We start from the raw sequence: 25,727 nt of genomic DNA, 5'->3' as shown, positions 1-25,727 counted from the left end.
CCCCCCCCCCCCTTCACGAATGACTCACATTTTGCCCACACCGTTCCACAACCTATCTCCATCTTCCTCTTCCTTGATCTGCTCCAACGTCAAGTGAGTCCTCTTCCTCTGCGACTCGACCGTGTTGCACTGCGCCCTGACCATGTTGAGCTCTCGAGTGGATGTGAGCACTTGTTGTTGGATCTGCGCCAAGATCTTACAAGCGCGATGCGCGCAACGTCAGATCAGTCCATCGTCAGTGTCTGAGTGGGGGCCATGGCACTGGAAGAGCCATAGCCATAGCTATGGCAGCGCGCAGCAGCGGGAGGGTAACGAAGGATAGCATCCTGACTGACCTTGTGCAGAGCATCTTCGGGAATCTGAGAAGACATGGCCAGCTTTGATACTAGGGCACACACACGAATTGAATGCGTGCAGCAGCGTTGGAATAGGCGACTCGAGTTCCGAGATGCTTGCTTCACTTTTTGACGTATTCACGATTCTTGGCCAAGGGTGATGATGGTATAGCCATCCACGACAGCTGCCAGGACGCGAATCGTTGACTTGACTCTTTGATTGAGAGTCCATTACGGCACATACGAGCGAGCCGTGGCCCTCGAACCGCGCACCGAGTGGAGCCTTTAGCGGCGGCGAGCCTAAAGGTGACACGTGACTGATGAGAAGGCGTCTCGATCTCGTACGAGACTTGCTCTAAGCCGATTTCCCAGTCGCGCGGTATACTCAGCGCCATATTTTCCTATCGAGCATGCATGGGTCAAGGGAGCCCGTAATGTGCAGTTAGTTGCTGCTACGATCTTCCATCTCTCGTGCCTCCATGCTTGGGTTCAAAGGTCACACACAAAACCGGCGAAGTTTGGAGCATTCGAATCAGTTGTTCACTTTGGTCGTGGTCAAGCACGCACGCAATCTTTTTGAAGTGCGAGCGAAACAGAGTGAGTCAGGTCGGCAACGCGGGTTCCCCCCCCAATCGTGAGAGGTTCAAGACTTGCTCCCAGACTGGATTCCCGCAAAGTATCAGAAGCGCCTCAAGGGAAGACGCAACGCACGCTAGTCATGACAGCGCAAGCGCACCCATGCCGTGCGACGACACTTGCGCTTTCTCGTTCTTGCGTGGCTGTGAGTAGAAACGTCTCAGATTAGCCCCCCACATCCCCCCACCCCACCCCCCCCCCACATCGAACCCTTCTGCCCGTCAAGCCCTTCAAATGAAGCTTGCACGGTTCCTGGTGAGGTTCGAAGATCGACCCGAAAACCCGACGATTTGGCTCTTTTCGCTTTCTCATAAAACAGGCATTTGAGCAAGTCGCCGGGCAGCGCAACCTTTCTCCGATTGTGACGACTCTTTGGAAAGGGTCGAGAGACCCGGTGCAGAGACGTACGGGAGCTTGGAAGTGCGACACTTTTTCATGCTCGATTTCTGAATTGATTCTGGCAAAGAGCATTATTACGATCCACGTTTGACATCTCAAATACGATGCTTGTATGCGCTGCTATAGTCACGAGTGCTAGACTGTAGGAGGAGGAGTCTGAGTGAGATGAGGGTCAGGCTCCGGATGATCTCGCCGCAGGTCAGAAGCATTCGGCGTCTCTTGCGTTCAGAGCGACGACAAGCCTGCGAGTTTCTGACGAGGGGCCGGCCATTCACATTCACAGCGTCGAGCTTCGAGAGGCTGTCGTGAAAGATGAAGGAGATCAAAGAGAGGGATCTGTGCATGGCAGAAGCGAGCGAAGTGGGTAAGTCAAGAGTCAAGAGAGGGTGAGGTTCTTGGAGCCACGTGCTCGTTGAATCGAGTGGAGTCACGTGTCCGAGAATGCGTATGCGTGTGACTTGGAGACCCGGGTGAAAGTTAGGCGAGCGAGTCTGGAAAGCGTGTGTGTACTCATGACTGTATTCACGATTGTGATTGTACCTGTCTGTTGAGCTTGCATGTTGCTTCGCAGCTTCCTGTGCATCTTTGACACCCATGCGTGCTTCCTCCTCCTCAAGGCTGCAACGTCACCAGCATCAGACAAGCGGCACACCCACCCGCGCAACACACGTATCTATTCGCAACTGACTTGGTTCGTAGAAGCAGTCACAGTGCAAGAGAGACGCAATCATGTCGACGTTTGGAACGCACTTCCGGGTCACCACCTATGGGGAATCCCACTGCGAATCGGTTGGATGCATCGTGGATGGATGTCCGCCGGGTATGAAGCTCAGCAACGAGAATGTGCAGGTGCAACTGAGTCGACGCAGACCAGGCCAGAGCGACTTGACCACCCCCGTAAGTCCGCTCGCGTCTTCTCAGCACCCTGGCCCCTGCCACAGCCTGTGCTCACGCTCTCTCCCATCCGTCTCTTACACACGTTGCTGCTCTTGCCCAGCGAGACGAGAAGGACAAGGTGAGCATTCAGTCCGGCGTAGAGAAGGGCGTCACGCTGGGTACGCCCATCAGCATGCTAGTCAAGAACCAAGATCAGAGACCTAAAGATTATACGGACGAGACGTTGGATCTGTACCCGAGACCAAGCCATGCGGATTGGACTTATCTGGACAAGTACGGAGTCAAGGCCAGCTCGGGAGGTGGAAGGAGCTCGGCGAGGGAGACGATCGGTGAGTCAAAGCGCCAGCTTGAAGAGTGTACGGGCTGACGAGGCCACGTCGTGAGCTGCGTGTATGCAATTTAGTGCAAGGAAAGGGTGGGATAGGGCTGAGTATCGCGCTCGGGCTTCCGCTGGCTGTTGCCGCGTGCACTGCTGAGCACTCTCAAAGCTCGACCAACTGTTTTATCGATCGCTCACCAAGGCTGACGCCCGGGATACCCGCTCTCCTCGTAGGTCGAGTCGCCGCGGGAGCTGTGGCAGAAAAGTACCTCTACGAAGCATTCGGCGTCGAAATCGTCGCTTTCGTATCCTCTGTCGGCGCCGTGCACATCCCTCGCTTCCCTGGAGAGAAGCTGGCTTCAGAATCATCTGCCTCCAAAGCCACTTCCTCAAACGATGCGGCAATCGGCTCACATGCTGGAGCGGTGGATAACACGCTGGATTTAAGCGGGTTGAACGAGGACGAGATCCAGGAACCCCTGAGTAAAGAGTTCAGAAACTTGCTTGACAGCGTCACGAGACAAGAGGTGGACAAGGACGATGTGCGATGTCCCCACCCTTTGGCTGCAGAACGGATGAGACAGGTGAGCGAGCCAACAAGCCACGTCAAGGACCGCGAATGCTAACCAGCTGATGCATGATCCACTTTGGGCCGTCCTCCTTTCCCAGCGCATTTTGCTGGCCAAATCCAAGAACGACTCGATAGGCGGTACAGTGACATGCGTCATTCGCCGTGTTCCATCGGGGCTGGGGGAACCCTGTTTCGACAAGTTGGAAGCCAAGTTGGCCCACGCCATGTTGTCCATCCCAGCCACCAAAGCATTCGAGATCGGATCTGGCTTCAGAGGTACTGAGGTGCCCGGCAGCAAGCACAATGACGCCTTTGTTGAGAAGAATGGCAAGTTGGGAACAGAGACGAATTGGAGCGGAGGCATTCAGGGTGGCATTTCTAATGGCGAAGATATTTATTTCAGGTGAGTCCGCATCGATGAAGGAACAGCATTCGCCGCTGCGAGAGCGCCGAAGGTCTGGCCATTACGTCTCCCAGTAAGCAGTCGCTGATCGCAAAGCTCTGCTTTACCCTGTACACCCTGCGTGCCCCTTTGCGCGCGCTCAATGCAGAATCGGTTTCAAATCGCCGGCCACAATCTCTCAGGATCAAAAGACGGTTTCGTACACTGGCAAAGCAGGCGTACTTGCAACGCGGGGCAGACACGATCCATGCGTCGTTCCTCGCGCCGTGCCAATCGTGGAGAGCATGGCAGCCCTGGTACTCATCGACGCTCTTTTGGCTCAGGACGCTAGACATTTGGCAGCGACCAGGCTAGACAGACGCAATGTCCTCGATCTGCCAAAGAGCATGCGGTTGGAGGAAAAGGTCAAGCAGGAAGCTTCAAAGTAGATTGCGGTTGTCGTCAAGGCATACTCGACGCGCTCCAGCGGCGATTGGGAGCTGCATTTCGAACCATTTTACTGCAGCAAAGACGCGCTGATCGCATCGATTCGTTTGCAGAGCAACTACTGATTGAGAGAGTGCAGAATTGTGCAAAGTACTGAAGATGAGCTGATGGTACAAAAATTCCGAACGTGACCAGGCAAACACTTCATCTCCAGCCATGCGTCAAAGCTTGCTCGCGCCCATGGCATCCTTCTCCGCTGCTTCTTCTTTCTGGACCATGGCCCGCAGCAATTTACGAAGAACCTTTCCCTGGCGCGAACCGAGCCAGGTTGCGTTCGTGTCAGCCCGCTGATAGTAAGAAGAGTGATCGGATAACAAGCGCTCCATTGTTGTTACCAGATCGGCCGCATGACACTCACGCTAGGGGATACAGGTACAGCGTCGACGATTCGGATCCCGCCTCGCAGCTGTTTCTGCGCAGAAGCCTTGCGGGCCACAAAAGCTTGCAGTTCCTGCACGAGCTCCTCTGGCTCATTCGAGCTGTTCTGCACCTTGACTGTGGCATGAGAGGCACGCATTTCATGAGCACGAGTAAAATGACGCAAAGTAAGGTAGGTCAGCAGGCCGTGAAATACTCACTGTAAGCTCGTGGCAGCTCCGTCCCTTGCTTTCTATCGTAGATACCTATCACTCCCGCTTGGACAACTCTATATAAGGCGAGAAGGTGGATATTTGAGGACAGGTCACTCTCGTTCGCAATTTTCCAGTGCTCGCCAAGCAGGAAGCACTAACTTGGGGTGCGAAAGCAACAGACCTTCCAGCTCTGCTGGAGCCACTTGCCAACCTTTGTACTTGATCAGCTCTGCGGCAGGCGGGGGGCGAATTTCCAACGTCAGCCCGCTAGGAACATCATTGAAAGGTCACGGGATGCCGCAACGCTTCACCTTTGATGCGGTCGATGATCTGAGATTGGGACCAGAAGGTTCAGACGTTGATATTGGCACCCTGCACGACCTGTCATCAGAAAGGCCTACTCACAGTAAATTCGCCGCGCTTTGCATGGCAGAAGGAAAAGCTCAGCGGTGAGCACTGCGCCAAGGACGAAGTGGATCGCATGGCTCACTTCGTTTGCGAATACCACGTCGCCTGTTCTCAACCAGCCATCCGAAAAAGCTTCCTTGGTTGCTTGCGGATTTGCATGGTAGCCCTGCATAATGTTCGGGCCTCTGACCCACAACTCTCCGCTCTTGCCCCTCTCTACGTCTTTGCCAGATTCGGGGTCGACGATGCGAGCTTGCACAAAGGGTAGTATGTTGCCCACTGTCCCTGGTGTCGAGCCCGCAGCCAGTCCTAGACACCCCACCGTCGTTTCCGTCATTCCCCAACCCTGGCGAATATCCTCGATGCTGAATTTCTCGGCAAAGGCGACTTGCATGGCGGAGTCTAGAGGTGCCGCTCCGCATCTGATGGTCCTCACACTCTTGAGAGAATCTCGAGGAATGTCGGCGTTGGTCACCAGCATGGTGAAGACGGGAGGCACAAGTGATAGATCCGTGCAGCGCCCTTTTTGTGCTATCTGCAAGAATCTAGCTGGGTTGAATGAAGCCATGATGTGGATCGTGCCGCGGCGATAGATGGGCATGTGGATCATGAGGAGGAGAGCCATGGCGTGGAAGAATGGAAGAAATCCTATGCTTCTGACACCTCGATCGTACGCTCCTGGCGTGATGGAGATAATGTGACACATGGCTGCAATGTTGGAGTGGGAGATGGATACAGCTTTGGGCAGACCAGTCGTGCCGCTCGAGAAGGGCAGGTAGGCAACGCTAGAAGGATCCACCTCTCTAGGCTTTGCCTCACGAGCTTCTTCCGCGCTCCTCAAGCATTCCCGCCAAAATATCGTGCCATAGCCTACATGCGCATCCATGACGATGCACTGGCTCCACGTCGCTCCGCTCCTTGTTGCGAGACCGAGCAGCTTGCTGACACTGAATATCCTCACGGGCTTTGTCAGTCTGAGACAGTGGGAAAGCTCGTGCGTCGTGTATGCTGGATTGGCCAGAGCTACGGTGAGTCCAGCATACTGGGCTGCCAGCAAGGCGATGATAAATTGGATGGAATTGGGAAGAAGCAGCATCACGACCGAGCTTGCTGGGATTTGAGGATCTCGCATCAGGCCAGCGCCCAGACGCTCCGCGAGGACTTTGAGTTGGCCAAGTCTGGCACAGCGGCAAGGGAGCAAAAGACGTGTGAGCCAGTCGGCACTTTTTGGAGGGAGGGAGCGCACTCATGCCTCACTCACTTCCATTCCGTGCCATCCTTAGTGTCGATGAATACGACGTGCTCCTCGTCACCCTGTCCATCGCCCATCAGCAGACTCCAAACCGTCTTGGCAGTAGGTGGTGGAAATTGCTTGACCAGTTCGGAGCTGAAAATCTTGGTCTCAGCATCGTACACAGTCGGATTGAGCGGTGGCCCCTGCGATGACATGGTTGCGATTCCTTAGGATCAGGCAGGTCAGAGGTGCGTGTGGAAGAAAAGACTTGGTGCAATAGGCACAAAGGTGAATGAAGGTGGTTAGAAGATGCGGACCGCATCGAACCATCTACTTGCTTCGCGAGCGCATCAGTGCCAAGCGTGCGCTTCCGAGTGTGATTGTGATTGTAATTGTGATTGGAGCCAAACTTTGCCGGTGATTGCGAGGACATGTCCGAATCCAATCACACGGGTTGGACTCTCTGAAAGCGGGCTCGAGCTCCAACGTCCCATCCACACAAGAAGCGCTCATCAGGTCTGCCCGGTCTGAAAAGAAAGCGGGGTCCGCTTGGCGGTCTAGCCGGTCCGCTAGCTGCTGCTGCATGGGGCAAAGTGCGCGCGCAGTAGCGCTGCATGGTGAGTGGAGGTGCTGCAGGGACGGTGCGGGAGGTGGCGCGGCGCACACATGCTCGTGCGTCTCAAAAGGCAGCCAAGCGTCGGGCACAGGCCGCATCCTTAGCGCGGCAGTAGCGCGATCACTATCGGAGTGGACGTTCCCACGCTCCCGGCGCCCCGGCGTCTGCTGAAATTGGCTGATGAAGATCCACGACGGAATGCACTATTCACATTGTGAGGTGGGTGCGGGGTTTGTGCATCAGCATCGATTGCATCGCCCAGAATATCAAGACACTTCGGAACGGCATTGTGTTTGTCTTGAGCTTGCTTCCTGGCAAGCATGGGCCATTGCACGCGATACAAATACATGGAGGAATGCCAGGCTGAACTTCCCCAAGTCTTCCTTAGGCAGAACGCTATCACGATGCAGCAAGGCGGTCCATGCAAGCTCACTTCCGCTTGCCACTCTTCTTTCTCAAATGAGCCTCCTTGACCTTTTTAGGCATCTTGCTCTTCCTCTTCTCTCTCTGAGCTTCCTTGACCGCATTCTTCCTCTCCTTCTTCGCATCCCTATCCTCGTGCCTATGTCCTCTCGGCGCATGCGCGTGTCCTTCGTCGTCCGAAGAAGACTCGTCCTCGGATCCTTCGTCCTCAGATTCGTTGGAACTCGCTTGCAAATTCGGCTGGATGTAGTCCCGATCTTTCGAAGCTGGTAGACCCGTCACGTTGGCGTAGATGAGATCTTGACCACCCCCTGCCTTGACAATGTCCGTGTCCCTCTCTGGATCATAGACTTCATCTAGCGTTCGAGGGATATAAGAGGATTTGAAAACCGCCTCGTCCGATTCTTTCTCATCATGTCTTGGGTGCGCTCGGGCACTTGTGCTGGCACCGCCGACGCTCAACTCTAGTGCCGAGTCTGCAAGATCGTCGAGCTCGGCCTCTTTATCCATGATGCCTTCGAGCTCGCGCAGTAGCTGCTCATCGCTTTCTCCAGGGAGACGATCGTAGACTTCGATGGTAGCAAAAGGTCCGCGGATTGGCACGGCAGTCGTAGCCAGCTGATCACCTTGACGATCAAAAACCAAAATTTTGTCACCCCTTGGATCCTTTTGGTCCTCTTGACAGACCTCAAAAAATCTGTTGCCCACATCTTCTGCCCGAACAAAATTATCATAGTCGTCTCCCTCCTTTTCCAATCCTGCTCTACCGCCACTTCGCCTGCCTGCTGGATTTCTAATGATCCAATCGAATGTCCTCCGCAGACCCAAAGTCTTGACCCCACCGCGCTTCTTGAAGTAATCATCAACGTGCGAAATGTCTGCTCGGAGGAAGTCAAAGGCGGAGGGGTGGTCGTGCTCGACACTTTGACCCACGTCGATGATGTATAAATGCGAATCGTGGTATCTGGTTGACAATTGCGTGTGCCGACGAGGGGAAAGATGAGTGAGCGGGCAAGGCTCTCAGCAGCAAGGTGTCCGCAGTACTTACAGAACATTGTACTCGCTGAGATCTGCGTGTACGAGATGACACGCGTGGTACATGACCCTCATGGCAGTCACGCATTCCCTGTAAAGTCGCTCCCAGGTCCCACTTTCCTGCTGATCCACCAATTCCTCCGCATCCTTCAATCTTGGGCTCGCCCAGCCGTCTTTGCCTCCCAGGAACTGCATGACCAGCACGTGGTCTCTCAGCTCGATAGGTCTAGGACAACGTATACCCGCACTGACCAGCCTCTTTAGATTCCGCGCCTCCTTCTCTGCCCACATCTTGACCATCTTGCGAGGATTGTGGCGAGCGTAACCATGTCGAAAGCGGAACTCCCCCGAGACGTAGCGGTCGCGATCTTTGAAGACCAAGATGGAGGTTTTGAAAATCTTCAGAGCTACATTGCCTCCTCCTGCCAGGTGGCCGTTTGATGGATGGTGCATGACGCTAGCGTGTTTAGTCTGGTCATCGACCTCATCTCCTCTGGCAGGAGCGGGCGTCGTCGCATGGTACACATTCGCCTCTTTGCCCGTGCTGACCACCCCGTCGATCCGCTCTAGCGTGCCCTTGTTGAGCATCTTGAAGAGGATGGTGAGCGTTCTAGGATCCAGCACTTGCTGCTTCGTCGCTCTATCCGACTTGTCCCTGACCTTTCTGATCCCACCAACGCCCAGCGCCCCTTTACGGGGAACGTTGGTAGATAGAGCGCCCCCTGCGCTCGAAGACGGATCGTAGGCTTGCAAGATCTGCAGACGAGAGGAGAGGGAAGAGAGAGTCGAAGCGCTTGGTTGGAGTGCGGATGCGCCTAGGCCCAAGGTTTGCAGCGTAACAATGCGCGGAGGCTCGCAGCTTTCCACGCTCGAGGCTGCGTCTGAAGGGGCACTACTACGTGCGACGTCGGCCGCAGATCTGCCTGTATGCGCTTTGGGAGGAGGGGCCTTCGAAGTCGCGCCACCCGCTCGGTTCATCGCGGGCAATGGCACTGCTGTGGTGGATCGCGACTGAGCATTGCCCTGCGTGCTTCCGTCCGCCTTTGATTGATTGACCGCACCTCCGCTCATCTGTTGGCCTACGCGAGCGAGCTGCCTTGACCGGTTGTACGCTTTGGTAAAGTCTGGTGAAAAGGGGGAGCAGGAAGAAAGAGAGAGAGAGAGAGAGAGAGAGAAAGGGAGGGACGAGTGAGCACGTATGCGCCGGCATCCACACCGCACGCCCAGCCTTGTCTGCCAGACAACGACTCTGGTGGCGTGTATGCGTCCGAATTTCTCCCCGCTCATGCTGCCTCACCTCCTCTGGCCAAGTCCCAGTCTGCATCCTCGACTTTCCCAAAGCTGCTGATTTCGCTCTCCTCGTGCTCTAGCTCTTCCTGCTGATCAGCATCGTTCGGATCGATACCATGTTCCTCATACCACTTCCTCAGGTCCTCATCGTACGCGCCGCCCTCCTCCTCCTCCTCCTCCATCTCCTCATCATCCTTCTCCTCTCCGTGAAGCGCATCGTCAGCGACAGACCGAGGATACGAGGAGCGCGTATGGATGTCCACGTCTAGCGGCAGAGTTTCGTCATCGGGAGCGTCGGAGAATTGTGAAGCGGAAGGAGAAGCTTTGATGGAGCTGAGAGGCAGCGATGTTCGAGCTTGAGCTTCTAGCAACATCACTCAGCTCGATGTGGCAGTGGCAGCGGCAATAATGGCGGTGACTGTGAGTACTACGGGGCCTTGGGGCAGCCACGATGGGCTGGAGGGTGGGGATGTGTGCGCAATGAAGGCTGAGTGCGAATGTAGTTAGTTGGCTCGATAGCTACCTGCGTGCTCTCGCGACAGCGTCGGTGTCTCAGTCGTAGTCGTAGTCGTAGTCGTAAGTGATGAGGCTTGAGCTGTGCTGGGTTCAAATTGCACGTCGCCTGCTTGCTGCTGATGACCCTTGATCGAGATGGAGTCACGAGTGCACCCTCGGCTACCGCGGCCTGCAGCTTGCCTCTTTTCCAAATTTTGGACTCATATCTTGAATCAAGAATCAGAATCAATGAATCGGAATCAATTTTACGTTTGCTGTTTGGCACGTGACAAAGATTCCACATGCCCCGTGCGCGCGGGCGCGCACAGGCAGTCAGGCGTGACAAGGCGCGCGCTTGGAATCAAAATAATTAGTCACGAGTTGCCGATCGATGAGCGTGCGGGTGCTGCATGTGCATCTCTCGCACAGCAAAGCAAAACGAAGCGTACGAGGTACACGCAACTGTGACTCGGGCTCGTGATCTCCATCCACGACTCGTCATTCAATCAGCTTCCAACGCACTCACACTCACACGCACACGCACACGCGTCATTGTGAGGCGAGACGGGGTAGGCGCGCGAGGATGAGCTCTTCGAAGGCCAAGGCCAAGGAGCTTGTGGACGTCGTGGCGGAAAGGGTCAACAAGTCGATCGACGACGACATCGCCTCTCTCATGGATTCCTTTCGCGACATTGTGGGCCTGGCAGCTGTGAGTCCGATTCCGAGTCCGAGTTATGCGTGCACTCTGCTCTGCTCATGCCTGGCGAGGCGAGGCGAGGCGAGGCGCATACATGCGGGTCTCTATGCTCAACATCTTCATCTCGCTACCCGGGTTCACCCATTCCACACATTGCAGATCAGGGACAAGGATGCTTATCAAGCTACGCAGGATGGCATAGAGGCAGAGGCGAGAGCGCACAACATGGTCAGTCATCGCACCCAGACTCGTGTGTCGCTCAGCCCTTGCGCTCTCTCTCTCTCTCCCTCACCATTCCCCTCCCCTCCCCTCCCCTCCCACCCTCTGCCTCTCACTGAAACTCGCTTGCCCCCGCTCTCCACGCGCAGGTCAGAGCAGCTCAATCATTAACGCTCCTCTCGCATGCTCTCAAGCTGTCCCTCATCAACTCGCTCGAAGTCGTCGACAGCTCCTCTGCAGAGGTGCAATACCACTCGTCGAGCTCACACGAGACAGAATCGACGGCCAATCACTTCGTCGCGACCACTGTAACACCCAACGAGGAAGCGCGACGCTTGATTGGTGCCACAAAAGAAGAGCGCAAAAAGTGTTTCCAGCTTCTCGCATCGCTGGGCTTGGAACAGGTCTTCGATGCTGTGGAGGTTGAGCAGGAAAGTGAGGGAGAATTGCGCTCGGATGAGGAGGTGGAGAGCTTCACAGGAGATCGCGGTGCAGCAGCAGCGATCGCTGGACTCGTTGGCGCAGCGCAGCGTGATTCTTTGGTCCTTGGGCAAGATGCGGAGCCAGCAGCAGAGTCATTAGAAAGTGGTCCTGCTCAGCCATCATCTGCAACGCAGGCTGGTGCTTCCAACGCAAACGACACAGCCGTGCAAAGCGCAACGCAGATAGCGCAAGCTGACGATGTGATGGCAGGACTTGATGATCGAATCTCAGAAACGCTCGGAACACCGCCCAAAAAGTCAGACGGTGGCGGAGCGGAGGAAGATGCGGAAATGGAGGATGTCGAAGTAGGTTGATCCGCATTCAAGAAACCCGGTCCGTCTTCGCGTCTTTGCCAAATGGTCGCAAGGCTAGCTGCGACTACGGCAATCAGAATCTTGCTCCTGATGCTGCTGTGTCCGTAACGCCGAACAGACGTCGCCCCAAACCAAAGAGCGCAAGCCAGACTTCCTACCGACCTGCTTACCTCTGTCGACGGCCTCATACTAGCACGTTGTCATTGATTGCATGACCAATGCTCGTGATAAGGACAGCCGCAAGCACCATCATGGGACACGAAGATGCCTTTTCAATCGGTAACCACCAGCGCCAAGAGAACCTACATCGCCATCTCTCAACATCCAGAATACTAGCGGAGATATTCCGACGTCACCCTTATCTCTACATTTCGTCAAGGCTGAGCTGAGCTGGGCTTTGCAAGCACGTTGAGAATTCGAGGGGATTGTCTGCGAATCAGATCGCAGACGATCGTCAAGCGAGAGTCGACTTCTGCGGAGGTGGAATCGCCTGGCCCTCCCAGAGAGCAAAGGCACGAGCGATATGGTCTGGGCTGAGTCGAGGCAATCGAATTTTGTTCGTGTATCGATGCCGAGCTGCCCATCCTCACATGAGGCATGAGCGCATACGAGATTGACACAATGGTTGATTTCTATAGATGTTGTTTGTGTGCTTCAAACGCGTCGCACCGTCATTGCCCGGCCGGGTTTGAGTGACGCTGTCTAGACGCCCGGGTCTTGCCACGGAGCATTACCGACGCCCTTCGAGCGTGAAGCGAGCGCAGACTCTGATACCAGTCTCCCGTGCGGTTCGGAGATGAGGAGTTGGGCGGAATTGTTGCGAAAGCCTCATCAGGTACGTGGGTGATCGCGCCACCTACGCCTCATTGCCGCGGCCAGGTCGAGCGGGTACCTCGTGCTCCGCCTTTCCTGCTCAATGCTGCCGACGCCAGCAAGGCGCAACGGACAAGCGACGGCAAGTGAATCCTGGATGTCGAGCATGACTTTGCAGCCCTCGTGAAGCGCGACTCGTCTCTCAGCGCTGCGACTCGTATTCATCGTACTCAATTGTGAGTATGTCGCACTTGAACGCGTGCGTGCGCGCGCGTGTCCGATGACGCGTTTTTCGCACATTGGCGCGTGTCCGATGACTAAAAATGCTCCTTTCTCCATCAATTCGGACTCAATCTTGCTGCCGATTGTACAGGAAGAAGCGTCTGCTAGTGTAGAGCTCGAATATGGGGTCAAATAGCCAAAAAAGCCAAAATTGGAGCAAAAAAAGGTCCTACCCGGATTCGAACCGGGGTCATTGGTATTTCAATCTCAAAAACCAAGGTGCTAACCGCTACACTATAGAACCTTGGAAATTAAGGTTTTGGTGGCTTACCAACAGCGCAGACTGTCAGCTCCCGCGCTGAAACCTTAATTCTGATCGTTGCAGAATACCACGTTGCTCCATCGGCTCTGCTGGCTCAGACGACAAGCGCTGGAGCATCTGCGTAGCCAATATCCTTTGGCGCATTCTTGATTGATGTGCTCAGCTCTCGATATTAGATACGGCATCGAGCTCGAGGCGTCCCTCAATGGGCGTTCAGACAGTCATAGTTGTAAGTCCACACCTCGTTTGATCGAAGAAGCGGCCGGGGAGATCGACGCGTTCTCAATTGGCATTTGGTACGCCGCGGGTACGCTCCCGTGTGCACGGGAGGTGCGGGTAACAAATCATGGGCGCGGCGCGTCCAGCACCCTGACTCTTGACTCAAGGCTCAAGGCTCAAGACTCACGACTGTCGCGCCGTTTATATTCAGATTTATCTTAAGTATCAACTCGTGAGTCGTGACTCGCGACCCGCCGACTTAGGATTTTGAATGAAGACTTTGGCTGCTGCTGCTGCTGCTACCGATGTACATCTTTCATTCTTGATTCGTGATTCAAAATCTCACATCGCGCGCGAGGGCCAATTTGTATCTTGATGCATGCATGCATATGGGCGATGAGAGCTCCGAAGGCGCAGCAGACGCGCCCACGCAACCATCAGGAAAAGAAGAGAGAAAAAAAGTTTGGTGCGCGCGCAAGGCCTCACGCTGAAGGCGCAGTGTATAGCGCCCGCGCAGCAGCACGAAGGTGAGTTGCACGCGCTCGACTGGGCTGCTGCGATGGCTGGCAAGCGCAAGTCACAGTGGATCGCAGCTTTGCAGGCATCCTTCTCGACCTCCAACCCCGCCAAGCCCTTTCCCACTGAAAAACCCCATAAAAAAGCCGACGTCAGACAAAGCAGAGTCGTGTGCGAGTGTTTGTGCTTCAGATCAACACCCACGCTCTTCGCTGCCGACGACGATCGACGAGATATAAGCCCAGTATAAGAAAAAGATTTCAGGTGAGCAGAAGCGCAGCACAGCGCAGCATTTCCATACGGCCTGCGTATGCTCCTTCGACTGACCGTTCGACCCGCTCACCTCACGCTTCTCCTTGCCTGCTCTTCGTCGCCGTTCATGTCTGCCGCGACATGGACAGAAAAAATCCGAAAAAGCGCAGAAAACCACGTCCAAGGCGTTCGATCAGGCTCACCTTGCGCTGACTCGCACTAGAGATCAGCATACACGCGACGAATACACGCAGTGAGTGTGCAGGGCGGAGGGGCGAACTCGACAGTAGTTGCGACAGTAGCTGTGAGGTGTCTCACAAGGGAGCCTCGCATGTCGATGCGTGCCATTGATGGCTTGCTGGGTGGTGTGCGCCCGATGACTGCGTCTGTGCGCGCCCTCTCCTCTCTCTGACGCCTGCGCTGCTTGGCCCTCTTCCAGAACGACAACCGCCATCCCACTTTAATCAACCTTTTTCTTCTCCAATTCCAAAATGTCTGCTGTCGCTTCACCCGCAGCAGCTCCCAGTGAGCTCCCCAAGCCCACCGAGCAGCCGGCTGCCGGTGAGGGCCAAGCAGCGGCTGCGACCGCTACCGAGAGCAACGGCGACAAGCCTACCGCTGATGGCGAGACCGCAAAGGCTGCCGAAGCCGGTGGCGCCGCAGACACCAACGCTCGCAACACGAACAGCAGCAACGACAACTCTCAACAGCCGAACACGAGCTTGTACGTAGGAGAGCTGGACCCTTCAGTCACTGAGGCAATGCTCTTCGAGATCTTCAACATGATCGGACCAGTCGCCTCCATTCGTGTGTGCCGCGATGCCGTCACTCGTCGCTCGCTCGGCTATGCTTACGTCAACTTCCTCAACGCCTCTGATGGTGAGTGTCAATTTGAGAAAGGGTGCACATGAGCTCAGAGTGTAGTCCGCAGCGATCTGACTCGTCAACGCATCTCATCGCAGGCGAGCGGGCCCTTGAGCAGCTCAACTACTCGCTTATCCGCAACCGCCCGTGCCGCATCATGTGGTCGCAGCGTGACCCTTCGCAACGCCGCACCGGGCAGGGCAACATCTTCATCAAGAACCTTGATGAGGCCATCGACAACAAGGCTCTGCACGACACCTTTGCTGCGTTCGGAAACATTCTCTCCTGCAAAGTTGCCATTGGCGAGGGCGGCTCTCTTGGCTACGGGTTCGTCCACTACGAGACTGCCGAGGCTGCTGACAACGCCATCAAGCATGTCAATGGCATGCTGCTGAACGACAAGAAGGTGTTCGTCGGTCACCACGTGCCGAAGAAGGAACGCCAGCAAAAGATCGAAGAAGCTCGCGCGCGCTTCACCAACGTGTTTGTCAAGAACCTCGACCTCGAGGTCACGCAAGAGCAGTTTGAGGAACTATTCAACAAGTATGGCCCAGTCACCTCTGCTGCTCTGTCTGTGGACGACGAAGGCAAGAGTCGCGGGTTCGGCTTTGTCAATTACCAGGATCACGAGCACGCTCAGAAGGCTGTAGACGAGCTGCACGACACCGAGCACAATGGACAAAAGCTGTTCGTCGCTCGTGCGCAAAAGAAGACCGAGCGTGAGGACGAGCTGCGCCGCTCGTACGAGGCTGCCAAGAACGAGAAGCTGTCGAAATTCCAGGGCGTCAACCTGTACCTCAAAAACATCCCAGAAGACTTTGATGATGAGCGTCTGCGCGAAGAATTTGCACCTTTTGGCACCATCACTAGCTGCAAGATCATGCGCGCACCCTCTGGCGTCAGCCGCGGATTCGGTTTCGTCTGCTACTCGGCGCCGGATGAGGCCAACAAGGCGGTCACAGAGATGAATGGCAAGATGCTGGACAACAAGCCGCTATACGTTGCTTTGGCCCAGCGCAAGGATGTGCGTCGTCAGCAGCTCGAGGCTCAGGTCATGCAGCGCAACCAGCTGCGTCTTCAACAGTGGGCTGCGACTGTCGGTGCTGCGCCCGGCTATCCTGGAGGCGCTAATGGTGCTCCCATGTACTATCCGCCTGCTGGATTTGCTGGTCAACCCGGAGCTGGTATGCCAGGACGTCCTCGTTACGCGCCTGCGGGCATGATGCCTCAAGGTTTCCCTCAAGCTACTCCTTACGGCCAGCCCCCCGGCCAATTCCCCGGCCAAATGATGGGAGGACCTCCCGGATACCGTGGACCTCGCCCTCCTCGTGGCGCTGTTCCAGGTGGCGTGCCTGGTGGTGTTCCTCTCCCAGCCGGTGCTCGTCCTCCTGGAGGACTTGCTAACGGTCAGCCTCCTCGTCCCAATGGCTTGCCAAACGGCGCTCCCATTCCAGGACGTGGCATTCCTGTTCCCGGTGCTCGCGGTCCGGGCGCTGGTCGCCCTCAGGCCTCTCCTAGTGCTCAACCTGCTCTCACCGCCGCTGCTCTTGCCAACGCCGGCCCAGAGGAGCAGAAGCAGATCCTCGGAGAGGCTCTCTACCCTCGCATCAAGCAGAGCCACGATGCTCTTGCTGGCAAGCTCACTGGTATGCTTCTCGAGCTCACCACCAGCGAGCTGCTTCACCTTCTCGAGGATGAGGAGAGCCTCAACGCCAAGGTCGACGAGGCTCTCGAGGTGCTCCGCGAGTTTGAGGCTGCTGAGGCACAAGGCCAGCAGTAGATGTTTCCCTCCATGATCAAGCGACCGCGCAACGAAGCGAGTCACGATCTTTTCCATGCCCACCTTCCATAGCCACCATGTCGTTGCGCATTCGTTCGCGACTGTTTGCACACAGCCACAACCCGCTTTTCGGCGTCGCGCGAGTCTCGTCTGCCGGTGTCCGTTCGCATCCACGTGAAGCAGCTGTACGCACATCAGCCGAGCTCTGAATCGAATTGTGCCTTGAGAAAACATCATTCGCGTGAGATTTAGCTACATACTTTAAAATGCAGCAAGCTTTCCAATCGTTCGGTGAGATGGCACCTTAGCCCGCCTGATGGTGATTGAGAAACGGATATCACGCAAGGAAAAAGAGGAATAAGAGGCAAGTAATGTCATTCGCACGAAGCCTCGGACATGAGCAGCCACTCGAATTGGTCAGCGCCCTCAGTGAACTGCGATATTCTCGGCGAATCCTGAACAACCTCGGCACTGCAGCGCGCGGGTTTTTGCCCTCTCCACCCGTCCATAAACATCGCATCGTCGTCGACCGGAAGGCAACCAAGCGTCCCCACCTTTCTACGCGCGACAAATATGTACATTGAGTCTTCTTCGTCTTGAGCTTCTTGCGTGCTGCCGTCGGACTGGCTGGTCGCAAAGGCTGGCGCTGTTCCCTGTGTTGTGGTGATGTGCGTCTCATGCAGATGGCGTGCTGGAGCTGGAGCTGGAGCTGAGATGCTCTCATCGAGTTCAAGGTGCGATCTTCTGCGGCCGAAACGATCCCACTCGGTCCAAGGATCTTGCGATGTTGATAAGCTTCGAATGCCTTGTTCAGCTTTCGCCTTCGTCGGCGATGCGTCATTGTAGGGCAAGCCTGTGTGCGAGCGTTTCCGAAAGCGGACTGGCTCAAAATCGAACCAGGTTCCGAACGCTGTCCAGAATGGCTGCTCTTTGATCAGAGACCGCACTTTGTACGAGATTAGCACCAGCGGACTTGTGGCGTTTCCGCCGCTGTCCAATTTCGCCGAGTCACCGAAGCCAGACCGCGACGCCAAGTCGGTGAGCCAGACGAGCGTCCTGAGCAGGCTAGGAAGTAATTCGGGAAAGTAAACGAGGTCTGAGCAGACGATGTGGGTGAGCTTGTTCTCATCGTGTATATCGTTGATCTCGTCCTTGAGCGCCTGCACGGCAGGTGAGGAGCCCCATGGAAGCGGCCTGACGTGCAGCTCGACCGACCGTCTGATCTTGCGGACAGCATCGACGGCAGCAGCTTCTTCGTGCTCCTTGCGCTGCGAACTTGAATCGAAACCAGCCAGACCTGCATTTCGTCGCAAAAGCGGACAGACATTGTCCAAGTCGGTGAGGAACAATCTCGCAGGTGAGTGCGGCAGAGTTGAGGAGGAAGCGTGACCATCTGACGCGATGTGTCGCTGCCTCGAGGAAGCGTGATGGCCCTCGAGCTGGATGGCCAAGTGCAGTCCCACGTACCCTGCGCCACTGCCAAGCTCGACAATGTTGGAGCTGCGTGCAGTGTTTCGCAAAGTTTCACGAGTACCGTCATTGGCGAAGAGGTCGCATGGCGGATCGAACTCTATGCGATCGGGCTGTTGGGGCCGCAGATAGAGCTGCATGAGGTACGCTGCTTCCCTTGAGCCGCGTGGACGCCACGAGGATCTGAAGATTTGTCAGTTTGACGAGGGACGTGCGATGTGCTCGCCGTGACTGCCTCGCTCACCAGATTCGCCCGGCAATGCCGAACTCTCGAATGTCTGTCGCCGAGTCCGTCCTCCAGTCCTGGCCAGGCCTTTCCAAGTTGTGCACATTTTCTGCCACTGCTGCGCTCTCGGGGTCAGATCCCGCTTCCGCTGCGACCGCACGGAGAGGCTTCTCAGCAGCAGACGCCTTGCCCCACCTCCGTCCCGGAGCGGAGGGATGTATGCGTAGACCTGTAGCGGGGAAATTTGGATCCGACATGATGCAAACGTGCTTGCTTACACCCAGCAGCGATCTGAATCAATGTGTCTCTGGAGTGGTCAGTGCATCATCCCACAGCCAGCCGACGCCTTGAAGGTGGACGCCGCGAGTCTTGAGTCTTGAGTGTGGAAGTACAAAGCAAAGGTTGTAGCGCGCCGCACTCGATCGCGTGAGTAAGTCTGACCGCATATATTTATGGGATCACGCGAATTTGTATCAAATGTGAATCATGAATCAGAATGAATCGTGAATGTGGGCGCGTGACCGGCCCAACCGCAGCGCGCGTGCACGCCGCCGTCGGTCATGTCCGCGGACTTTCGCCGTGGCACGCGCGCGGGCGCTCCACCGCGGCCGAAACACACCTCGCACGGACGGGCATGCGTGCACTCGAGTCACACTCCGTGACTTCATTGACTCGTTGGCTATCACAGTCGTGAGTGACGGTGACTCCATCACTTCACGCTCACGACTCGCACTGTGACCCGCCCTCGCCCTCGCACTCGCAATCGCCCTCGCACTCGCCCTCGCCCTCGCCCTCGCACTCGCACTCGCACTTGCGACTCTTGACTCGGACACGCAACTCGATGGGAGTAAATGGCGAGTGTGAGTGGCTTCGTCATCATCGTATCCTCTCGCGCAGCGCCAACGAGCACATCAACCCGACAGCAACAGGAGCGAAGCCTTCAACAACTCTTCTCCCAGGCAGTCTCCGCCAAGCGAGCCATCCATCATGACATCCCTCGCTCCCACACTCTCCACCATTCCCGGCACACCTCCTGCATCGGCTACTCCATCGGCCATCAACTCGCCGCGCGGTCGCTCAGACAGTCTGGAAGATGTCAGGCATGGTGCGAGTCCCCTCGCGAATCGCACCGCAAGGCCCTTCTACTCTTCCAGCGGCACCTCCAGCTCGAGCTCGAGCTCGCATCCGCTCTCCAGAAGAGTCAAGGAGATCCTCTTGGCACCGCCGCCAACCGAGCAAGAAATGCTGGAAACGCGTCAAGCGCTGGATCAAATCGGGGAGGCTTACTCGACTTCGACCGCGAACGCGAATGGCGAGAGGAGCCATCCTAGCGTAACGCCTAAAGCTGCGACCACCGTGGACTTGGAACGAGCGAGAAGGCGCTTGGATCGCGATTTGAGGCGAGATGCCGATCGAGCTGCCAAGGATTTTCAAAAGGTGTTGGGCGGCGTGGATCGAGTGAGTGGTGGAGCTGATGTGCACGGCTGTGGTGGACTCGGTGTAGCCTGCGCTGCGCTGCTGAGCACGTCGGTGCGAGACAAGGCCGAGGACAAAGCCGAAGGATGGTAGACTGCCGCATACATCCCACCTCTGAGCGCCTTGCGATGGCCACGGAAAGGGTGCTGATGATTCAATTCTGTGCCGTCCTTCTCTTCTGCACTGCGTACACCTCAGGCCCTGGCTGCTTTGGTAGCTAACAACGAAGCAATGCACGCCGCAGTCAACGACGTCGATGCTCGCCTGCACGCCGCTTCCGTCGCCAGCGCTCATTTGAGGGAACATGCCTCCGGTCTGAACAGGCAGAGGTGAGTGTATGCGCATCGAAAAGGCGCAGCTTATTCCCCCCTTCAGCATCGCTAAGGAGCCTTGACCGCACCGATGACCTTTCGCAGAAGCACCGCGGAGAATCAGAGGCAGATCCTGCAACTCTTCCTCCAGCGCTTCACTCTCTCAGCAGACGAGACGAACAGCATCTACTCCCGCGATATGCCTGTGGGCGCCGAGCTGTTTCGTACGATGGACAGGATTGAAAAGATACGCAGCGACTGTCAGGTCCTGCTCGTGGGACGCGAAGTGGGAGAGAAGGGCGGCATGCGTGCAGGGTGAGCGTCGGTGTGCTGTTGCTAGTTGTGAGAGAGAGACGCCTTTCATCTGACTTGACTCTACACTCGTCTCCCCAACGCATCAGCATGGATCTGATGGATACGACGGCGACCCAACTTGATGCTGCGCAGAATAAGATTGCTCGTTGGCTTTCGTTCGAGTTCCGACAGCCGCCCCGAGACGGTATGGAGGTGGGGCCTGCTATGAGGGAATCGGTCAAGCGGCTCGAGGCCCGACCTGATCTGCTCAGGTGAGGTGCTCGCATAGCACGACTCGTACCACTCATCACTCACGCTTTCTCGCCTGCTGCGGTAGATCTGCATTGCAAGTCCTGGCTGGAACGAGGGCAACTTTTCTCTCCCAAGCATTCCACGCAGCACTCACACAAGGCGGTCCAGCACCCTCCTACCTGCCTCGGCCTATCGAGGTGCACGCGCACGACCCCCAAAGATATGTGGGAGATATGCTGGCATGGGTGCATCAATCCGTAGCTTCAGAAAGGGAATTCCTGATCGGTCTCTTTGGACGAGAAGAGGAAGAGGTCAAAATCGGCAGGAGAGTTGGCGAGAGGAGGAAAGGCATAGAGAGCGTTGACTGGTCCAGCGCGACACTGAGCAGCGGAGAGAGAGAGACAGAGAGAAGGGTGCGGGAAGTGCTAGATCGAGTGATGGAAGGGTGCGCCCGGCCGCTCAAGGTACGTTGCTTGTATGCATGCCTGGCGAACATTTGCTGATAACCCCTGATTGCGCACGTCTCACGTCTGACAGCTACGAATTGAACAGACAGTCTCCTCTCAAGAGGGTTGCATCACTTCGTTCCGGCTCGCAAGTCTTGTGCACTTTTATCACATCACGATGGAACGGACGATCGGGACCAAGGCTGCTCTCAGTAGGATCCTTAGAGAGTAAGTTCACCGCAAGCCTCCGCGCCGAGCAGCGTCGGCGGCGGCGGCGGCTGACCAGGCGCCTCCATCCTCTACGCCCAGAATCAGCGCCACGTCGTACGAGTCCTTCCTCTCTACCCTGGATCGGCAAGCTCAAGGATTGGAACGCTTTGCTTCGGGCCCTCAAGCGGACTTGAGAGCGCCGCCTCCTTTGCTGGGCGCTTCCAGCACGCTCAAGGAGCTCTTAGCTGTCCATCACTCATCCATCTCCGAACAGGACCAGTTCGGTAACGCGCTGCCCTTGATGGGCCAATCCCGCGCGCCAACAGGTCCTAGTCAGCCTGATGAAGCGCGCGAGGCGGATCCCATGGAAAGGGTGCTCAGCAAGCTTGTGGATCCCATGCTTGAGATGTGTGCCCGCATGGCAGAAGTGCACATCAAGAAGGTATCGAGGAAATCGGAAAGCTTGGCGAATTGGGAGGCTGCCATCTTTTTGTGCAATTGTTTCGCGCACGTCAAGGTGAGCAGTCCCATCTTTGGCTTTCTGCCTGCCTGATGTATAGCTGATGCGCCTCGCTTCCTCTTGCCTCAAGACAATCCTTGAGCCTTACGCTTTTGCAGCCATGGCCACCGACAAGATTTTGAGCTGCATTCGCGACCAGATCAAAGACCTAATCACCGCTCATGTGAGTCGATGCCGATCACGCTCCGCATGCTTCGCTTAGAAGTCACTAACCTGATCACGGTCCATTTGCTTCTATGCGCTACCTCTAGCATGGGCAACTCAAAAAGGAAAGCGGCCTTGAACCTCTATTGACTGCCATCGAGGCAAGACCCACCGGGGTAAGTTTGCCCTACTATTCCTTCTGTTGAATGCACTGCGCAATTCTGGAGAATGCACCTAATCATTCACAACGCCTTCGCCAAATCCAATCCAGGCTACTCTCGCATCCCAGACTGCTTCATCGCCTGCTGCTGTTCGATCTTGCTTGTCGACCTTCGACGTCTTCCTCAATTCGAGCTCGTTGGTCGACCCCGCACCTTTGAAGCCAATCTCAGATCCAAGTATCAGGAGTCAGATACAGAGTGGCGCCCTCCACCTGTTGGCCAGGGATTACGAAATCATCGTCGCAGAATTGCGGAAAGAGGATGGTGCTCCAGCGTCGGATGCGAACTCAGCCCTGCTTCAGAGGAGTCCCATGGATGTTAGATTGTTGCTCGGGCTCGACATTTGAGCATCTCGCTCGTCTCGACCGGTTCTTGGGTGGTACAGATACGGTACAGAGGCAAATGTATAAATCAACATGGCGGTGCGCATTGACACGCAATGACAGGGCTACGTCGAGTTGGAGGCTTCATTGTGCTGACGTTACAAGAGCATTAGAGAGCGGGCACAACGCGCACCAGTCTGATTCGCGGACGCCCGGAGATATCGGACCAGCCTGATCGCAGACATTCGACAGCTCGAAAGAGTCATCGCATTGGTGAGCATCGCTCGCCCATTCAAACGGAGTTCATACGAGAGGTGAATGAGGTAGAACCCGCTCCCGCTTGGCACATCATCAGTCAAAGTGGGGCCGTGCCGCTTAGGACCCGTGTGCTGCGCTGGTAGCCTCACGCTATATGCGCCGCTTGTCATGCACGATTTGCGGCGCCGCTCGATCGCCTCAGCGCAAGGATGCACATCCACAGCAGGTGGGCGCAGCTGGCGCATGCGGCTGAACAGAGGCGGTTTGGCGGCGCGTAAAGGGTTGCGAGTAGAGTGTGACATGGAAGCCCCACAGAGTCCACGCAGCCAATCTCGCTGTGCGAGGCAGATGGGCGTGATCGAGCGTCTCGCCCGAGGTGCACAGCCAAGCGCGCGACTACTGCCGCCACGCTTCCGATCCACCCTGTCTCACTACCACCACATCAACATAATAATCCCGCCATTGTCTCTCGTTTGTGTCATCTGCAAGCTGCCATCCTGTCAGGAGCAGTGCCTATGTGCACTAAGTGTGGAGGTAGGAGCTGGCTCAGGTGGTCATGCGGGTAGTCCCATCCTTCTGCAGTGGAGTGGTGACGGCTGGTCGGTGACCCGTTGGCTCTGAGCCCACATGTCATGGGTTACTGTCTGCTGGCATGGATGGTGGGCTCGAGATTGCAGATGATGCGGTGCTAGTATGGAAATGGACTAGCTGCTTGCCAGGTTGCGATGCTGACACTGCTCTATTCTTGCCAGGATTAGGATGGTTCAGCTTGCTCACATGCTGCCGGGATGCAGCAGTGGTGTCCTGCGTTGGCCAGCCCATCAATGCCATGCAGGACAGATCTGGGAAGTGGGCGTGTGCTGGAAGACACAGAGAGGGCGTAGTCTGGGGAGCGTTGGCAGCGTATCCCAACAGGTTCGACGGGACCTGGGCTAGGTGGCGCTAAGCGTCACTTTTGCTAGAGATGAGATTGTATCGACATCCATGTGTGGTAGGGCAGGCGCTTGTCGTCTCGCCCTCCACGCGGTCGATCTCTGAAGCACTTGTGGTCGCGTTGGAATGCATAGAGACACGAGGGCAAGGGAAGGAGCCTCGACGGGACAGAATTGCCTCCTACCCAGCAGGCGAGTAGTCCCTTTCTTGCGCTGTTTCTGGTTGCCTTGTAGCTGACACCTCGTCAATCTCCGGCTGCGTGTCCGCCATACGCTCCGTTCGCTTCGGCGCCGTCCAAATTGTTGACTTGCACTTCGTGCTCTTTGTGTTGCATTTGTACTGCTTCGATCAATGTATGCGGTTCCCCACGGTTAGTATTGCCGATGGACGTTACGTCTTTCGGCTGGTGGCTGCACGTACTTCCTTTGTGAACAAAGCTGCGCGAGGCCTAAGTAGAGCTCAGAGCTTCAAGTGTTGCTTCACACGTCAAAGACGTTCGTATAATCCAAGGTACGGAAACAGGAGCACCGCTTGGTTGTCCATGGGGCGGTGACGCTCCAAAAGATGCGTCTTGCAGGCGGGCTCAAAAGCAGACAAAGAGTCAGAGTCAAAAGTGCCGATGTCCCGCTGTTCTAGCTGCGATGGATGGCCACAAAGAGGGTGTGTGACCGGTTGCGATGCGTCTCGTTCCCGAAACTGCAAAGTGCGTCTTGCATTCACGATTTCGGCGTGCAAAGTCTCCCGACTGATGATCAAGTCGTGATCGAGGGGTCGGTCTGGACCAGATCAGCGCGCAGACGGGAGAACCGGCAAGTCCATATCGCGGCCTTACTCTGGTCTGCTGCTTTGCTGCAGCATTGTCGCATTCGTGAATGTGATTTTCTTGTATGATCAGTGGGCCTTTCTTGAGTGACGGCATTTGGCGATTATCTTGTCTCAACTGTCCTTACAATCCTCTTCGCGACCTGTTTTTGCCACCGTCATGCACCAGCTGTCCTCAATTCCCGACGGACATCAGCGAGCATCCGCTCTCCAGTGCATAGACAGTCAGGAGGCCTTGAAAGATGCCGGTGTCAGATTTTCGGACCACAGGTCTACGCATATATCCCTCCAGTTCAGGACGGAGGTGGACGAAGGGTGTGCAGGCTGCTGAGACGACTCACTTTGTGCTCCACCATCTCGAGCCAACGATGAGAGGCGCGACACTGTGGCCAACACATACAAGCCGAAAGATAAGGCGGTCCGCAGACTGATAATACAGCCTCACTTTGCATTGCGAAGACGATGCAGTAGTAGACTTCTCGTTGGAGACGCACTCTTCCACAGATAATGGCGGGACACGGACGCAGAAGGCGCACCTGCGAGGTGCACCATCTTCATGAAACTCGTTCGCTCGACACCACAGTCAAAGTATGGGCCTCCGCTACTGAAAAAGAGGGCTACCACAATAATGCCACGATAAGCCACCTTGAAATTAAGACTACGACCCGGAAACGTGTCCGCTCCGCCCGGTGCGGGGTGTCCCCCAGATCGTCTGTAAACGAATGACCAGCAGTAAGTAGCACATTCGACACCTACGGAAATGACGTCTGGCTGCGGATGCCAAAAAAGCTAGGGAACCTGCCTATAGATGCGACACACACCGCCATACACCACCGCCACGTCGAAACACCACTCCACAGCAAGTCTGACTTCATGCGGGACGTCCCCCTTGTTTCAAATGAATGCGTATATGCATGCGTCAACTCAGACTGCGATTGCTCGGCGCCTACGCTGACGGGTGAAACACCACGAGTCATGGTCTGCCAGGGCGCTTTGAAGCG

General features: G+C 56.1%; 8 protein-coding genes and 1 non-coding gene across 9 annotated transcripts; 4 read left to right on the top strand and 5 right to left on the bottom strand.

The window, feature by feature from the left end:
* Nucleotides 1-24: 24 nt before the first annotated feature.
* On the bottom strand, nt 25-371 carry IE81DRAFT_350472 (hypothetical protein; the record flags this gene model as incomplete). The annotated part of the gene is made up of 2 exons (XM_025516543.1): nt 25-195; nt 336-371. 2 exons carry the CDS (start codon nt 369-371, stop codon nt 25-27), a joined length of 207 nt encoding a protein of 68 aa, XP_025366267.1.
* A 1,521-nt stretch (nt 372-1,892) lies between these two features.
* IE81DRAFT_326874 (putative ARO2-chorismate synthase) lies at nt 1,893-4,289 on the top strand. The gene is made up of 5 exons (XM_025514933.1): nt 1,893-2,267; nt 2,368-2,596; nt 2,821-3,170; nt 3,256-3,560; nt 3,709-4,289. The coding sequence occupies exons 1-5, from the start codon at nt 2,100-2,102 to the stop codon at nt 3,986-3,988; spliced, it is 1,332 nt and encodes a 443-aa protein (XP_025366266.1). The 5' UTR covers nt 1,893-2,099; the 3' UTR covers nt 3,989-4,289.
* Nucleotides 4,050-6,714, bottom strand: IE81DRAFT_49983 (acetyl-CoA synthetase-like protein). The gene is made up of 8 exons (XM_025517399.1): nt 6,288-6,714; nt 5,109-6,204; nt 5,024-5,038; nt 4,930-4,948; nt 4,778-4,847; nt 4,625-4,692; nt 4,405-4,541; nt 4,050-4,294 (listed from the first exon to the last, which is right to left on the bottom strand). Exons 1-8 carry the CDS (start codon nt 6,473-6,475, stop codon nt 4,208-4,210), a joined length of 1,680 nt encoding a protein of 559 aa, XP_025366265.1. The 5' UTR covers nt 6,476-6,714; the 3' UTR covers nt 4,050-4,207.
* A 591-nt stretch (nt 6,715-7,305) lies between these two features.
* On the bottom strand, nt 7,306-9,806 carry IE81DRAFT_295338 (RIO1-domain-containing protein; the record flags this gene model as incomplete). Its single annotated transcript, XM_025512090.1, has 3 exons — nt 7,306-8,263; nt 8,348-9,458; nt 9,632-9,806. 3 exons carry the CDS (start codon nt 9,804-9,806, stop codon nt 7,306-7,308), a joined length of 2,244 nt encoding a protein of 747 aa, XP_025366264.1.
* Nucleotides 9,807-10,537: 731 nt separating this feature from the next.
* IE81DRAFT_49943 (hypothetical protein) lies at nt 10,538-11,957 on the top strand. Its single transcript, XM_025517398.1, has 3 exons — nt 10,538-10,828; nt 10,976-11,044; nt 11,185-11,957. The coding sequence occupies exons 1-3, from the start codon at nt 10,703-10,705 to the stop codon at nt 11,830-11,832; spliced, it is 843 nt and encodes a 280-aa protein (XP_025366263.1). The 5' UTR covers nt 10,538-10,702; the 3' UTR covers nt 11,833-11,957.
* Nucleotides 11,958-13,091: 1,134 nt separating this feature from the next.
* IE81DRAFT_t34 lies at nt 13,092-13,171 on the bottom strand. Its single transcript has one exon. It is a non-coding gene; the product is annotated as a tRNA-Gln (tRNA).
* A 1,496-nt stretch (nt 13,172-14,667) lies between these two features.
* Nucleotides 14,668-17,117, top strand: IE81DRAFT_353408 (polyadenylate binding protein; the record flags this gene model as incomplete). Its single annotated transcript, XM_025516645.1, has 2 exons — nt 14,668-15,055; nt 15,139-17,117. 2 exons carry the CDS (start codon nt 14,668-14,670, stop codon nt 16,818-16,820), a joined length of 2,070 nt encoding a protein of 689 aa, XP_025366262.1. The 3' UTR covers nt 16,821-17,117.
* Nucleotides 17,118-17,194: 77 nt separating this feature from the next.
* On the bottom strand, nt 17,195-18,773 carry IE81DRAFT_318425 (hypothetical protein; the record flags this gene model as incomplete). Its single annotated transcript, XM_025512604.1, has 3 exons — nt 17,195-17,406; nt 17,578-18,446; nt 18,535-18,773. The coding sequence occupies 3 exons, from the start codon at nt 18,771-18,773 to the stop codon at nt 17,195-17,197; spliced, it is 1,320 nt and encodes a 439-aa protein (XP_025366261.1).
* A 437-nt stretch (nt 18,774-19,210) lies between these two features.
* Nucleotides 19,211-22,846, top strand: IE81DRAFT_326869 (oligomeric complex COG6). Its single transcript, XM_025514932.1, has 10 exons — nt 19,211-19,974; nt 20,191-20,321; nt 20,409-20,618; nt 20,705-20,869; nt 20,935-21,313; nt 21,387-21,523; nt 21,605-22,022; nt 22,096-22,188; nt 22,277-22,345; nt 22,441-22,846. The coding sequence occupies exons 1-10, from the start codon at nt 19,504-19,506 to the stop codon at nt 22,735-22,737; spliced, it is 2,370 nt and encodes a 789-aa protein (XP_025366260.1). The 5' UTR covers nt 19,211-19,503; the 3' UTR covers nt 22,738-22,846.
* Nucleotides 22,847-25,727: the final 2,881 nt, after the last annotated feature.

This window comes from Ceraceosorus guamensis (assembly GCF_003144195.1).
Source record: "Ceraceosorus guamensis strain MCA 4658 unplaced genomic scaffold IE81scaffold_145, whole genome shotgun sequence".
In the NCBI taxonomy this organism is placed as follows: domain Eukaryota; kingdom Fungi; phylum Basidiomycota; class Exobasidiomycetes; order Ceraceosorales; family Ceraceosoraceae; genus Ceraceosorus; species Ceraceosorus guamensis.
This window is presented reverse-complemented; position numbering and strand designations above follow the sequence as displayed.

Bases quoted from the DNA above. Each gene is read 5' to 3' on its own strand.
- IE81DRAFT_326869 (XM_025514932.1), top strand. From the start codon at position 19,504: ATGACATCCCTCGCTCCCACACTCTCCACCATTCCCGGCACACCTCCT. The intron at 21,314-21,386 runs GTACGTTGCTTG...CACGTCTGACAG, and splicing joins GGTGCGCCCGGCCGCTCAAG to CTACGAATTGAACAGACAGT. The intron at 22,189-22,276 runs GTGAGTCGATGC...CGCTACCTCTAG, and splicing joins AAGACCTAATCACCGCTCAT to CATGGGCAACTCAAAAAGGA.
- IE81DRAFT_49983 (XM_025517399.1), bottom strand. From the start codon at position 6,475: ATGTCATCGCAGGGGCCACCGCTCAATCCGACTGTGTACGATGCTGAG. The intron at 6,205-6,287 runs GTGAGTGAGGCA...CCGCTGTGCCAG, and splicing joins AAGGATGGCACGGAATGGAA to ACTTGGCCAACTCAAAGTCC. The intron at 4,693-4,777 runs GTTAGTGCTTCC...CGCCTTATATAG, and splicing joins CTGTTGCTTTCGCACCCCAA to AGTTGTCCAAGCGGGAGTGA.
- IE81DRAFT_49943 (XM_025517398.1), top strand. From the start codon at position 10,703: ATGAGCTCTTCGAAGGCCAAGGCCAAGGAGCTTGTGGACGTCGTGGCG. The intron at 10,829-10,975 runs GTGAGTCCGATT...CACACATTGCAG, and splicing joins ACATTGTGGGCCTGGCAGCT to ATCAGGGACAAGGATGCTTA. The intron at 11,045-11,184 runs GTCAGTCATCGC...CTCCACGCGCAG, and splicing joins AGGCGAGAGCGCACAACATG to GTCAGAGCAGCTCAATCATT.
- IE81DRAFT_326874 (XM_025514933.1), top strand. From the start codon at position 2,100: ATGTCGACGTTTGGAACGCACTTCCGGGTCACCACCTATGGGGAATCC. The intron at 2,268-2,367 runs GTAAGTCCGCTC...GCTCTTGCCCAG, and splicing joins AGAGCGACTTGACCACCCCC to CGAGACGAGAAGGACAAGGT. The intron at 3,561-3,708 runs GTGAGTCCGCAT...CGCTCAATGCAG, and splicing joins GGCGAAGATATTTATTTCAG to AATCGGTTTCAAATCGCCGG.